At 39.4% G+C, this 14,346-nt stretch overlaps 1 protein-coding gene across 1 annotated transcript in view; it reads right to left on the reverse strand.

Moving 5' to 3' along the window:
• Window positions 1-14,346, reverse strand: part of KIF15 (kinesin family member 15) — a 55,199-nt gene that overhangs the window by 10,358 nt on the left and 30,495 nt on the right. Inside the window, exons 17-29 of the mRNA XM_080673202.1 lie at window positions 11,884-12,081; window positions 10,907-11,014; window positions 10,392-10,497; window positions 9,028-9,193; window positions 6,142-6,292; window positions 5,860-5,945; window positions 4,826-4,895; window positions 4,178-4,264; window positions 3,503-3,607; window positions 2,824-2,946; window positions 2,175-2,321; window positions 1,471-1,572; window positions 1,020-1,184 (exon numbers count right to left, since the gene is read on the reverse strand). Coding sequence (XP_080529328.1) covers window positions 1,020-1,184; window positions 1,471-1,572; window positions 2,175-2,321; window positions 2,824-2,946; window positions 3,503-3,607; window positions 4,178-4,264; window positions 4,826-4,895; window positions 5,860-5,945; window positions 6,142-6,292; window positions 9,028-9,193; window positions 10,392-10,497; window positions 10,907-11,014; window positions 11,884-12,081 — 1,614 coding nt within the window. The remainder of the gene's footprint in view (window positions 1-1,019; window positions 1,185-1,470; window positions 1,573-2,174; window positions 2,322-2,823; window positions 2,947-3,502; window positions 3,608-4,177; window positions 4,265-4,825; window positions 4,896-5,859; window positions 5,946-6,141; window positions 6,293-9,027; window positions 9,194-10,391; window positions 10,498-10,906; window positions 11,015-11,883; window positions 12,082-14,346) is intronic.

A 14,346-nucleotide genomic window follows, 5' to 3' on the forward strand; every position in this document is an offset into this window, starting at 1 on the left:
GGAGCACGCCCATGCCTTCCCCCCACGGGGATGCATCTCCTAACTCTAAGGGACCAGACTTGAAACCAGGGGAGCAATGGGACAGGGACACTCATCCCCAACTAACGCCCTGAACCTGTCCCTAGGCCCCCTTTCCTCTGATCTCCAGTGAGCTACAGCAGCCCCACCTAGGCTCTCTCCTGTTGCTTCTTCTATCTGAAGCCCTTCCTGTTTCACTGTCCCAGCTTTAATAAATGTACTGAAGAAAAAAAAAAAAAGGAGAAAAGGCTTTTCAACTATCACAGACAAAAGCTATCTCTATAATACATAAAGAATGCCGCCAAATCAATAAGAAAAAGCTCAACAATAGAAAAATGGTAGGACAGAAATAACAGAAACAGAAAAACACAAGGTGCCCTGGCCATTTTGGCTCAGTGGATAGAGCGTCAGCTGCGGACTGAAAGGTCCCAGGTTCGATTCCAGTCAAGGGCATGTACCTTGGTTGCGGGCACATCCCCAGTGGGAGGTGTGCAGGAGGCAGCTGATCAATGTTTCTCTCTCATCGATGTTTCTAACTCTCTATCCCTCTCCCTTCCTCTCTGTAAAAAATCAATAAAATACATTTTAAAAAAAAGAAAAAGAAAAAGAAAAACACAAGGTGCTCAATCTTACTAATAAGAAAAATACAAACTTAAAACTACGAGATAACATGGCAAATCAAAATGGCAAAATCTGAAGTCAGACAGCACTGTGATGAGTAGTTGGTGCACCCTGTGCGATGACACCATCGTATCAAAACCAAAGGGCAGGGAGACAATGCTCAGACATGGTCACAGCTGCACAAAAAGCTCCAGAAAATCAGTAAGGAACCAGCTACATGGGAGCCTCCAGACAGCAGACGAGTAGCTTGGAGTCGGGTGAGAGGAAGACTATTCTGCTGACCCTAAGTTCTGTGCCTTTGAATTTTGTATTTCCAGGAACCATGAAAGATACTATTTATTTAAAAACATCAAAGCTAACAGAAACAATTACCCAGCTACCTTCATTCTGAGGATTTCAGCATTTTTGATTTCTCTGTCTTCATTGAGCTTTGTTACCAGGTGCTGCAAAGAAATCTTAGAGGCTCGTCCATCTTCTATCTCTTGTTCTTGTGTTTCCAGGAGTTTTGCCAATTGTGTTTGAAAATGAGGGGGTGTTTTAGGACTCTAAAACAAAATAAAATTTCATCCAAACACCTGATTAAGTAGTGTTATAAAGATTTCATATTAAATGTACATGCCAGGCATGTAAAAAATAGGCTAATTAGCTTGTTATTCTAAATCTTGTCTAACTAAAACATGTAAAACAGGGGTACCCTTTTATCAAGTAAAAAGCAGAAAAGGTGTTAGTGAACTTCTTCTATAAAGACAAAGCTGTGGTCTCAGTAACTTCCAAACTTGAATCACTCACAAAACTTTGTTTTTCCTGAAATGTACTTTCTCTGACAAGTACCTGGGGATACTCGGCAGCAGAATCCATCACATGTTCTAGTTGCCTCATTTTGAAGTTATATTCATTCTTCTTCTGTTCTACTTCCTCTTTCTTTAGGTTTAACTGGGAAAATCAACAGGTATAAGGTTACAAGTTAGAAAATAATGGGACCCAAGGTCCAATTAGAACAGCCAATCTCCCCAAGGTATGTGGGAAATAGGCCTTTTACATTTTTTTTTGGGGGGGGGCATTGATTAATAATTTGAAAAGCAGTAATATATTTTTAAAAAACACACACAACACAGCAATTTTTAAAATGATAAGTTGTAAAATCTGGGGCTGCCATTTGTGTATCTGTATACCTTAGTTACTACTATAATGCTCTCATCTCCCTTTCTCTCATAAAGTTTAGTTACACTTAAAAAAACAACAACACTACGATTTTAAGCTTCAAAAATGATCAAAGAATCATTTGAGGAAAAATACAAAATATAAAACAGCAGCAGCCCAAAAGAGGATGACAATCAGCCATAACCTTACACAGCGGCTAGAACTTGCTGGCACGTGTCAAAGGTTGAGGGGAGGCAGGAAGACAGCCAAGCAAGTCTGAACCCACAGAGCAGCCGCCAACCACCTCAGCGCCCCGTTAGCCAAGGCAGGGACCTCAACAACAGGCAGCCTCTCCCCCAGGCCCCATCTGGAGCGGCACCTTCCCCTGCAGTCACCTCGTGCTGAAGCTCCTGGATCCGGGCCTCCTTCCTGGTCAGCTCCTCCTGGGCGGACTGCAGGAGCGCCGAGTGCTTCTTCGAGGCCTCGGTGAGCATGTTCAGCTGCTCAGTAGCATGAGCCAGGTCTTCGCAGAGCATATCCCTCTATTCGGAGAAAATCCCCACAAAAGCAGAATTTCTTAATTGTGGTTCTCCAATAAGGATTTGCAAATCATTACTATGTGCGAATTTTAAAAGGTTAAGAGAGTTTTAAGTGAGAACTTTTCTTTTTTTGCTTGTGTGGTAATCCATTCCAAGACAAACCAAGCAGTGACTATTAGTGAACAGGCCTAGAGATCAATATTACAGTAAATTTACATAGGTGCCCAACTGAAATTTAACTGTACTCTCCTCCCCTTACCCTCACCCCCAGGGCCAGTTAGAGGAACTTACTATGGTGTTAGCACAAATGAATGAAAATAAATCAACTAGATAAAATATAAAAATGTTACTCTTATCTCTTAATGCCTAACTACCCTGAGGAAAATGACTCTATGTCTTACTCATTTTTAAAAAATCCCCTATTTATTCTACTAATAACCTCCATATACACATATACATATGGACAAATAATAAACAAAAAAAGGTCATGATGTGTTAACTTTACCTCTATATCTTCAGAGATTATTCTCAGCCTCAGCGTTTCTTTCAGATCCAGAATCTCCCCTTCCTGTCTCTTAATCAACACTGTGCTATCTTCTTTGTCAACCAAAGCAGAGTTGTATTTACACTGCAGAAAAGAAGGTTATGATACAAGAGCTGTCTGCTTTATGATTTGTATTTTTAGATTAAAATAATTTCAGAATGAGTCCGAGTTCGAAGGTGATGATCAGATTAACACAATTAATTCAACTAATACTTGCTGAATTAAGGAATGAAGAATAAACGCATGGATGGCAAAAAGGAGTGGAAAAGTCCCACAGGGATCAGTGAAAAAACATCTGGTTTTGTCATTATTATCAGGAGTCTGCGTCAGAAATAAAGGTGGAGGGCAGCAAGCTCCATGTGGGGCAGAGGAGGGGGAAATACTGACCAAAACCCTCACCTTGACCTAAGGGAAGGAGCAAGCACCACTGTTTAAGTTAGATACACTCACACTGCACATGAGCATTTAAAGGCTCTGCCGGTTCTGCAAAAGCAGCTCCTGTTGAGCTGTAACCAGTGTTTCCAAATCTATGTGACCACAGAATCTCTTTCCTGGTGGAGCGAGCATCTGTTAACCTCCTGAGGAATCTATGGAGTGAGTCTCACGCCCAAATTAATCCATTGCTGGCAACAGAACTTACATTGATGTCCTTCAGCTCTTGCTTCAGGCTGTCTATGGTTTCTGTTTTCTCACGAACTGACGTCCTCAGCTCCTGGATCTGGCTCATGAGGTCAGTGACAACTTCCTGATGAGGACAGAAACACTATCTTCACACCCAGTGACATTAAGGAGGTCATTTTTTTAATGACAGGTTGTTTATCTTTCCTAATGACAACAGAATTCAGTTTTATTTGAGAATATATGTCACATGACATTACTAATGTTCTCAATTTATACTATAATGGGTTTCATATCATTTTATTTAATTGCTTGTTTTGGTTTTATGAATGAGTAACAGTAGACATATAAGGAATTTACAACTTATTTTATACTTGGACATACATATTATGTTTACTTAGGGGATTTCAGAATTTGTATTATGGACTCACAGTCAAAAAGAAAGGGCCATGCTAACAGTTAAAAGGGACAGGATGTGTTTTAGAAACTGCCATCAAGAGAAATAGAACAGTTTGCACTTGAAGTTATGTGGAAAATTAACTTAAAGATCTCATTCTCTAGTAACCATGGAAGATGCACAAGGCACAGGTGCATACAGAAATGCTAGCTACCAGTCACCTTGACAGCAGGAGACTGGAAGGTTAAAGCAACATTTATGAAGAAAATACAGAGGGATGTAGCTTCAACCGCCTCCCACCTTGTCAGCATCTCTAGACTTCTCCAGAGAACTGATGATTTTCTCAGTAGCACATAAACTCTCTTCCAGTTTCTGTACTTTTGCCATCTATGGGGGAAAAAATAAATCTTTTTAGAAAAAGAATTAAATCACACAGTTAACTACACATATATTTTTTAAAAGTTGAAGCCCTGGCCAGGTAACTCAGTTGGTTAGAGCACTGTCCCAATACGCCAAGGTTACGGGTTCAATCCTCAGTCAGGGCACATGAAAGAATCAACTAATGTATGCATAAATAAGTGGACAACAAATCAATGTTTCTCTCTTCCTCTCTCTATAAAATCAGTGATAAAACAAACAAACAAAAAATTTAAACTTAAAACCTGCTTTTTGTATTATATAGTGTACAGGAGTATTACTTGAAACACAATAACTTGGGTTAAAAGACAATGATTTTGTGGTCTCTATCAGGAGGCCACTGAAAAATTATAATGGTCATCTGGAAGTTAGAAAAATAGAGTTGAGGAATAATACAAGCAATCAAACACTCCATCTTTTTATTACCAATTTTCAACATAGGAAAGCCAAGAGACTTGTTATAATAAACCTCTTTCGACATCAGGAAAAATGACAAAACTCCAATTTTAGAGTGAGAGTCAAGATACTTACCTGCTGCTCACACTTGACCATCTCTTTCTGTTTCTCCTGACGCACAGCCTCAAGAACATCTAAGATTTCTCTGGAAGAGAAGAGTTCTTTTACTAATGACTTCACTCAACGAACACAGGAACTGAGTCTATTTGTACAGGAGATTCACTGCAATGCAACTAAACATTATTAGGCATAAACTTGGTGTTAGGCGTTATATTCCAGTACAAATCAGAAATTTGAACCCATCTCTTCAACAATTATTGAATGAAAACCCATTTTTATACCACAACAGTTTATTTTTCTTTGAAGTCCTTTGAGCCCCCCAAACATAACATATAACATCTAGCATCTGTTTATTACCCAACTCTCTGCACTAGAATATAAAATTCATGAGGATGGGGACATTTTGTTCTGTCTTATCTTGGCATGTCCTGGCGTTTGCCAGAATAGAGCCTGGCTTGTGGATATCACTAAATGTGTGAATGAATGACTAAATGTTAACTGTCTGTCTCCCAACCAGATGTGCGGATCCACTAGATGTTTTCATCACTGTATAGCAGGGCCTAGAAGAGACTCTGTCTCATAGTAAGAACTCTGTAAGCAGCTGCTGAATAAACAAATACAGATTCTTCTCATTAGAGTAATAATCGGGTTGGCTGAGGCCAAGAGACTAACAGAGATTATCAAAGAAAAGAACTTGGAGAGAAAGGGAAGAAAGACAGTAGCATTCATATTAAAGTACCAGGAGAAAAAAAGAGCAACGAGAAAAGTAGTAGTACAGAGAGAAATAAAAATCAATCCCCACCTTCCAATAATAAATACTGTGATTTATTTACTGAAAGCCCCAAGTTCTGATCACTACTATTCATTTAAAAGTATTGAATGTTTTAAAAATTAAGTTTCTCTACATAGCCATTTATACAAAAACATGATATTCATTTTGGAGTGCTTTAGAAAAAATACAGGGCATTTGCAATTAAGAAAAACAAGATAAAGAATGTGGTAGTAAATGACATTCTAGTTAAACAATGGAAAATATAAATAGCACTTACTTAGAACTGTTTTCTTTATCTTCTTCAAATTGTAATAATAATTTGTTATTGCGTTCTTTTTCTGTCTCAAAAAGCTCCATCAAATTCTAAAAGACAATGTGACATTAGATTTAAGTAACTGTTACTAGCCATGTGTTGTCAACAAACACATCAAGTACCTTCTGTGTGGCAGGCACCACGGGCCAGGCTGCACAGGAGTTAGGAAGAGGTGCTTGCCCTGAGCTCCAGTGAGCAGTCACATGTCCAGGACAAAGTCAGGAATCATCAATACCCTTCACTTACATTCAGATCAGATTTCAGAGTCTCATTTTCTTTTTTGCAGTTTTGGAGGTTTTTTGAAAGTTGGTCAATTTCAAACTTCATTACTTCTTGTAAGTTTTCATAGGAATCCTGCAGGCAGACTTTGCTCTCAAGAAGCTTTTCATTCTCCAATCTTTATCAGGAAAACATTTTTACAATGGTAAATACAAATTAATCGTTCAGTCAGAGTATCTGCAGTTCAACTTATCCCAGCTGCAGACCCTTCCCAATTTACAGAAGCCTCGACTGGTGTGAAGCTCAAAGATGTATGTAAAATATCCATGATGCACAAACGCCAGACAGACTCAACCACAGCACAGTGATGGAAAAGAGAGTGTGTGTGTTAGCCTGGAGCCACCTTCTTCCTCATTTAGGATGTCCAGACCTAACCCTCACAGAACCTAGGGACTGGCCATTAATTTAATTTTGTTGATAGTTCCGCTCTATCCATTCATCACACAGTCTCCAAACTCTGCAAAGATTTTTCAAGATGGCAAACGTGGCTTCAATCTGAGCAAGAGTGTAAACTCCTTGGGAGAGAACTATCTTTTCATTCACATGACTATTATTTACTAGAGGCCCAGGGCACAAATTCGAGCACGGGTGGGGTCCGGCCAGCCCACCCTGATTGGGGCCCATCAGGCTGGGCTGGCCTGGGGGAGAGGCCGCAGGTGGTTGGCCAGCCGGCCCCAGCCCCTGGTCAAACTCTGGGTCGAGGGGACAATTTGCATATTAGCCTTTTATTATATAGGATTGCTTTTTAGGTTTTCATCCTCTGGTTCTGTTCCCCAACATACTGAGAACACACCCAAACATCCAGAGCTCAGCCAAGTAGAGGTAAACAATGAACCTGACCCATGGGCCACCCAAAACAGATGTCCCTGCTTTTACATACAGGTTATTAGACAAGGATCTATCTGCTTTACTAACTGAAAGCAGAGCAGAAGCAGCAGACTGCAAAGTGGTAAAAATCAGTTGCTAAAGATAGGTGTAGAGACAATAGATGGTAGGGAGAGGGAACATATGTATTTACAATACAAACTGTATAAATAAAGCAGGCAAAATAATTCAAGAAACACATAGTGGTGTTGTGCTGTTTCATGCAGGGAGGGTGCGATGAGAAGTATAAGTAGCCCAGTGAGTGATGTACTCAATGTTAAACCTGAGGCATTGGGAACACTAATTTATGTCCAGTTAAAAAAGCAAGGAAGAACTTGGTATTTTTAATACAGAATCTATAATAATAAAAGTGTAATATGCTAATTAGACCAGATGTCATTCCAGATGAAGCCAGGGCTGCAAAGGAAGCCTGGGTCCCAGGTGCCTGCCGGCGGCCAGAGGGAAGCCTGGGTCCCGCGTGCCAGAGGGAAACCGGTGCAGGCAGCTGGGGGAAGGAAGGCCTACTCTTGCATGAATTTCGTGCATCGGGCCTCTAGTTTAAAGACACACACACACACACACACACACACACACACACACACACACACACACAGCCTAATATAGTGGATTCTTAACATTGTAGATCTAGTTCAACTCTGACATGTAAACATGAGGAGATTAAGATCCAATAAGATTAGTGGAGTGATTAGTTTATGAGACAGCCAAGATTAGACAGTGGTTCGGGTGTTAAAAACAAATGCCAGGTGTAAGAAGAAATAACGGTGCACCAGATGATAAATGGCCTCCACTGGCAGCCCTGGCGTTGGGGAAACAGCGCAGGGTGGTAGAGGTTGTGCTGACTCCGTAGTGCCCTCTAGAGGGCAGCTGCTAGTCACCATGCAGTATGTGGGCCCCAGGCCACCAAAACTGTCTGATTTTTAAGAGGATGCTGAAATATGGATTTTCATAAGAAATCTCTCATTTTAAAAAACACTCTGCTAATATTTTTAAAAACCTAATTGGCTAGGCCCAATGAAAACATGTCTAGAGTTGAATTTGGCCTACAGATCTCGTTTTCTTCCTCTATTTTAATTCCTTATTGTATATTCAGAAAAAACTCAAGAGCTACAAATTTTAACTTTTGCAACTTCTGTGAAAATTAAATTCAAGGTTGTCTATTAGAAGGTTTCTAGATTGAGTGGTCACACTCATATCACACTCACAGCATCACATTCAAAATGTCCATTATTAAATTACTGCCATAGACCCAGGAGACATGTTTTAGAAAAGACTAAAATTAGCAAGGAAAAAAACACACCAATGAAAACAAACAATTCACATCTTAGATTACTTTGTTTCTAGGTTCCCAGCACTTGACTAACCAGCCAGCCCCTGGGAGTTAATGTGGACAGTGGTGACAACCGATTTGATCTCCCTTGTCCTGCCCCTTCTTCTCACAAGAGCACACCTTTCCCTCTGGAATAGGCACATTACCTTGTTGGGCCAATACGAGCTCACACCCTCGGCTAAGTGACTGGTCCAAAGGTAAGCAGATGACTCAAGCAAGACCAATTCTAATTCTCCCTGGGATTGACACACGGTGGCTGGGACAGAGGATTCCCCACAGTTGTTAATGTAGGAGACAGAATGTGGAGCAGTGAGGCCATCTGTTCCCGGTCACACAGAGGAAGGCCCTCAAAAGGACAGAATGAGAGCAACACAGAGGGAAGCAGAGCAGGGACTGGAGAGGGAGAGACGGAGAGCAGGAGAGACGGAGAGCTGAAGAGACAGAGAGAAAGATGCAACCTGACAGCACGGTGTGAGACACGTTCTAGTGTGTCCCTGAAGTCACAATCACTTCTGAACCTTCCCAATACTCTGAGCCAATAAATTAACTTTTAGTTTGTTCAACTAGTTTGAGTTGGATTTACAGCATGTGCACTTCAAGGATCCCTGGGTTCCAGGCCAATCATAACAAAACAACTCTACCTGACATTGTCTAGTTGAAGCTGGATATGCACGTGTTTTTCAGAAAGGCTACTGAGTTCTTGCTCCTGACTCTCCTTGAATGAACTGTACTCCAACTTCACCGAAGACAGCTCCTTGTCTGCAGAATGAAGCACTACTCGCAGGTCATGGACCTCACTTTTCAAAACTAAAAGACAAACAAAATAAATCCTCAATAGGCTTCTTTACACATAATTTTTTACAAAGTAGGCAAATGTAATAGTTAGCTTCACACAATCAGTAAAAAAGTTGATGTTGAACAGCTACTAATAAGTGGTAGATACCTAGAAAAAGTTTGTTTATGGTTTTTAGTATATTTCTACCAAAAAAGGAATTAACATCTATGTCTGTCCCTGACTTATAAATCACTTATTTTTGACATTTAAAATGTGCATCAAAATTCTTTATAAGAAAAAAAAAATCAAGATATTTAACATATTTTAAAAAAAAAAACATATTTTATTGATTTTTTTACAGAGAGTAAAGGAGAGGGATAGAGAGTTAGAAACATCGATGAGAGAGAAACAGCAATCAGCTGCCTCCTGCACGCCCCCTACTGGGGATGTGCCCACAACCAAGGTACATGCCCTTGACCAGAATCGAACCTGGGACCCTTCAGTCTGCAGGCCGACGCTCTATCCACTGAGCCAAACCGACTAGGGCAAGATATTTAACATATTTTAAGTGACCTAATCCTACTTATTGAAAACCTCTTGGAAATGTGCCAGAATTTTCTCAAATGAGTAAGACATGTCTAGTCTTCTAAGGGAACTGCAATTGGAAGCAAAATTAGGTAACTTCTTAGATAAAAAAAACTGAATGGCTGTTTTTATTTGAGCATTATTACAAAATACTGCAAATACTTTAATGAAAGGAGACGTAAACTGGAAACAACAATCAAATGATACTCCCACATCTGTGAATATATGTCAACATATAATTTACGCTTTATTTCATCACTATTAAAACATTGTTCACATCCGTAAGTGAAAAAATAAGTAAATGGTTAATAAAAAACATTATTCATCTTATAAATTCTAGACAATTCATTTTCAAATCAGCATTAAAACTTTAAACAGCCCATCCGGCCAGCATGGCTCAGAGATTATCAACACGGGAACAAGGATATCAGGGTTCGATTCAGGTCAGGGCACATGCCAGAGTTGCGGGCTTGATCCCTAGTGTGGGGCATGCAGGAGGCAGCCGATCAATAACTCTCTCTCATCATTAATGTTTCTATCTCTCTCTGAAATCAATAAAAATATATTTTAAAAAAGATTTACATATGAGTAGAAAGATACTGAGTTCCAGTATTCAGATTAGAAAGCTCCCAGCTGTTCACTTACAGTCATTCTTAGTCTGAGTGTCCCGAAGCTGCTTTTCAAGGACACTCAATTGTGAGAGATGCTCTTGCTGCTGTTTGGTCCAATCCGTTCTCTCTGATGAGAAAAGCTGAGGGAAAGAGATCAATTTACTGGGGAAGGCATACTGGCATGATGAGACATACTCCAAACCATTACCTTGTTTTTGTGTTTAAATTGTTTTAAAGTCTCTGACCGGAAGAAAATTGGCTTATTCCCTCCAACTACAGTGAGGATGCCCAACAAAGGAAAGGATCCCTGCAGGCACCTGAACCGTCATCCCACTGGGCAAACAGAAAGGGATCCAGGTGCACTGCAGACGAAGAGGGCCAGAGCTGGATGTGAGTGTGTGCACTCGAGTGTCTCCTCATCAGAGCAGTATGCGAAGTAACAAAGTAGAGAAAACAACTCAAATCAGCCTTGACTGGGGCTTTGCGAAGTCCTATTCTTCCTGTGAGACTCTGGTTCCCACATTTCTGAGGCCGTGCTCTCAGTCTCACCTCCTGCATTTGTGTAGAATGATGCTCCAGTTTGTCAATGCGCTGCTGAAGCTTCAGGTTTTTATGCTCTTCTTCATCCAACTTGACCTGTAGAGTACTCATCTGTTCCTGCAACACAGAAACTTCAGTTGTCAAAGAGTCTTTTAATGAAAATCTTAGACATTCCACCATTTCTTCTGTATTAAAAAACAAAATTCAAAACCTTATATGGACAAAGGTATCAAAGGCCAGTTTGGAACCAGAAAACAATTTCAGAAGACTACGGTAATGATTTCTCATACTCATATTTCTCATACTCAAACTTCATAATGAAAGCCATCAAAAGAGACAAGTTCAAAATTACACTTGTGGTCCATCAAAGTAGATAATTTGAAACACATAGAAAAAGAAGTGGTTAAATTAAAATTGTGGATTAAGCCACAGAGCCAGCTTAAGATTTCTGAGATTTCTTGGGGCTACGTATAGTGACTTCACCAGAAAGGCCTCCATGCCAGGAAAGGGCAAAATTTTGAAATTTGGGGTGGTCTGGCTCACTCCAAGTTTTACTAGACAGTAGAAAAACTTAAAAACATAATGAAATCACCAGAATTCTGAGATAAACGAATTTTATGTTATTTCAAATATACCAAAAGTGGTCTAAAATGTCATCTAAAATATGATTCTTTCAACTATTTTACCTTTCTTTAGCAGATACAGCACTGTGCCATATAAACAAACCAGTCTGGAATCTGAATCTAGTGGCAAACTGGTCTCTTTACATATAAGAGAACCAAAGCCACAAGACATTGGAAAATGACTTGCTAAACATTGCAGTGAATTGAAAGAATAAGAACAGTCTGGTTTCTAAGCCAGGAGTCTTTACACACCCATACTTAAGAAGGTAGTAAACAGTTTTGAACATTGAAAATTATAATTAAAATGATAAAGGAAATTGTTTAAATGAATGTCTCATTATTTTTTCTGAAACTAAACATTACCTGCACCATCCTAAGCTCTTCAGAAATGGCTTCAAAAGCTTGTTCATTCATCTCAGGTGGAACTGGCTCATTTAAGATATCATTATCTAATTTGCTAGAATTCTGAGTGTACGGAGACCCAAAGCTCCCTGTTTCAGGGCTTAATTTTGATGCTGGTCGAGGCCAAATTTGATAAACTTTGGTTGGTGTAGTTATAATCTGCAGCAAAAAGTGATTATGGAAAAGAACATTAGCACACATGAAAAAAATAATTGTGTAAACAGAGAAGATAAAATTGAAATTCTATTCATGAAAGGAAAAAAAAAAGGATCCCCTAGAGCAGTGGTTCTCAACCTTTTTAATGCTGCGATGGTCTTAGGCAACCCTGCTAGCGGTTCTCAACCTGTGGGTCGTTGAGAACTGCTGCTGTAGAGCCTATGACCATCGGAAAACACAGATATTTACATTACGATTCATAACAGTAGCAAAATTACAGTTATGAAGTAGCAACGAAAGTAATTTTATGGTTGGGGGTCACCACAACATGAGAAACTGTATTAAAGGGTCGCAGCATTAAAATGGTTGAGAACCACTGCCTTAGAGGTAGCACAGAAATGCCCAAGTAGACACAAATAATCTATCAATTTAATGCAGACTTAAGCAAAATTCTAATAAGATTTAGAAAAATGAAACTTGATAGGCGGATTCCAAACTTTATACAAAGAATAAATGTGTAAGAAGACAAAAAGATAACAAATTGGGAAGACTTACCTGGCCAATATAAAAATACATCATAAGGGTATGGTTGTTTAAAAAGTGTATTATTAGCATACGAAGTCAAATAGAACATTTGAAGAAAACACAAAGTTAGGAAATAGAATGATTTATATGTGTAAAGTTCAAATTAGTGAAAAAATATAGACTATTTAAAAAGTTAAATCCCTATGCCATACCACTCAAAAATAAAATAGCAGCCCTAGCCGGTTTGACTCAGTGGATAGAGCATTGGCCTGCAGACTGAAAGGTCCCAGGTTCAATTCCGGTCAAGGGCACATGCCCAGGTTGCAGGCTCAATACCCAGTACGGGTCGTGCAAGAGGCAGCCAATCAATGATTCTCTCTCATCATTGATGTTTCTATCTCTCTCTCCCACTCCTTTCCTCTATATGAATAAAAATATATTTAAAAAAACAAAACTAAAATAGCAGATGCATTAAATAGCTCAACATAAAAACAAAATTATTAAAGTAGTAAAAGAAAGTAGAATATACTCATGGAACTTCTGTATGACAAAAGCATCACATATGAAGATGAAAGGCAGGGAACATGATGGCAGAATATATTGGCACTAGGTATAAGAAACAAGATTAACAGGTAAAAACTCCTACAAATCAAGTAGTAGGAAAATGGGCTCTTTTTTTCACAGAAAAGGGCAGACAAACGGACAATGAACACAGGCAGATGTGTGACCCCACCAGAAATGAGGGCAATGAAAATTTAAAACCTTAACTAGATACCATTTTTCCCCACCAGACTGTCAACCATTAAAGAGCTGACAGTGCCCGTTCCAGGGTCCTGTGCAGGGCAATGCGAGCTCCCCAACTTCCTGGGAAGGCACAGGGCGCAGTGCTGGAGGGGGCACTTCAGCAGGACTGACTCCAGGGCTGGGACTTCTCCCTCACAGCCCCCGCCCAGAGAATACTTGCACTAAAAACCACCTAAATAAGCCAGGGGTCACCCAAAACATGGAAGCCTAGGTTTAAAATAAGGTGAAGTCCTAGGTACTAGTTAACATGGAAAGTCCCAAGTCATATCCCTGAGGAAAAAAAAAAGCCCACTGCAGAAGAACATATGTAGAATAATCCATTTACTTTTAAATGCAAAGCACAACAACAAAAATCTATGACATAACTCTACATAGCTTTCTCAGAGCATGTATATTTACTACACAAAACTGTTAAGAAAAAGGATTCCCAAACTGATTAACAAATTACCCCTGGGGATGGGGAGTGAAGGACTAGATTAGACCCAAATTGGTGGTGGTGCTCAGTAGGAATTTTAACATAAATTTGCACAGATATATATTTACTTTAAGCAAGAACAACCTATTCATAAAGTAACGCTATAATTTAAAATGAACTAAAAACAAACAACAAAAGATCTGAATTGCTATGCTACTCTTGGCAAAGCTTTTAATCCCCTCTTCCCTATCTGCTCAGCTATAAATGGAAGAAGCCAGACTGGAGTGTCAATGCTTCGCGCTCTGTAAGTGCACTGTGCTAAGGGGCTACTTGACACAAATTATAAAACATCTGGCAATATTCTGCAAGTATTTTAAAATAATTTCCTACACAGATTTTAAAGACCACCATTTTTAAAAAGCAAAGAAAAAAATTCTTTTTCTTTTATAAGAAAAAATAGCATTTTCCAGATTAAATAAATCATAATATATCAATACATAAATGCTTGTTGCAGCTGCCAAGAC

Source organism: Plecotus auritus (genome assembly GCF_963455305.1).
Source record: "Plecotus auritus genome assembly, chromosome: 6".
Classification (NCBI taxonomy): domain Eukaryota; kingdom Metazoa; phylum Chordata; class Mammalia; order Chiroptera; family Vespertilionidae; genus Plecotus; species Plecotus auritus.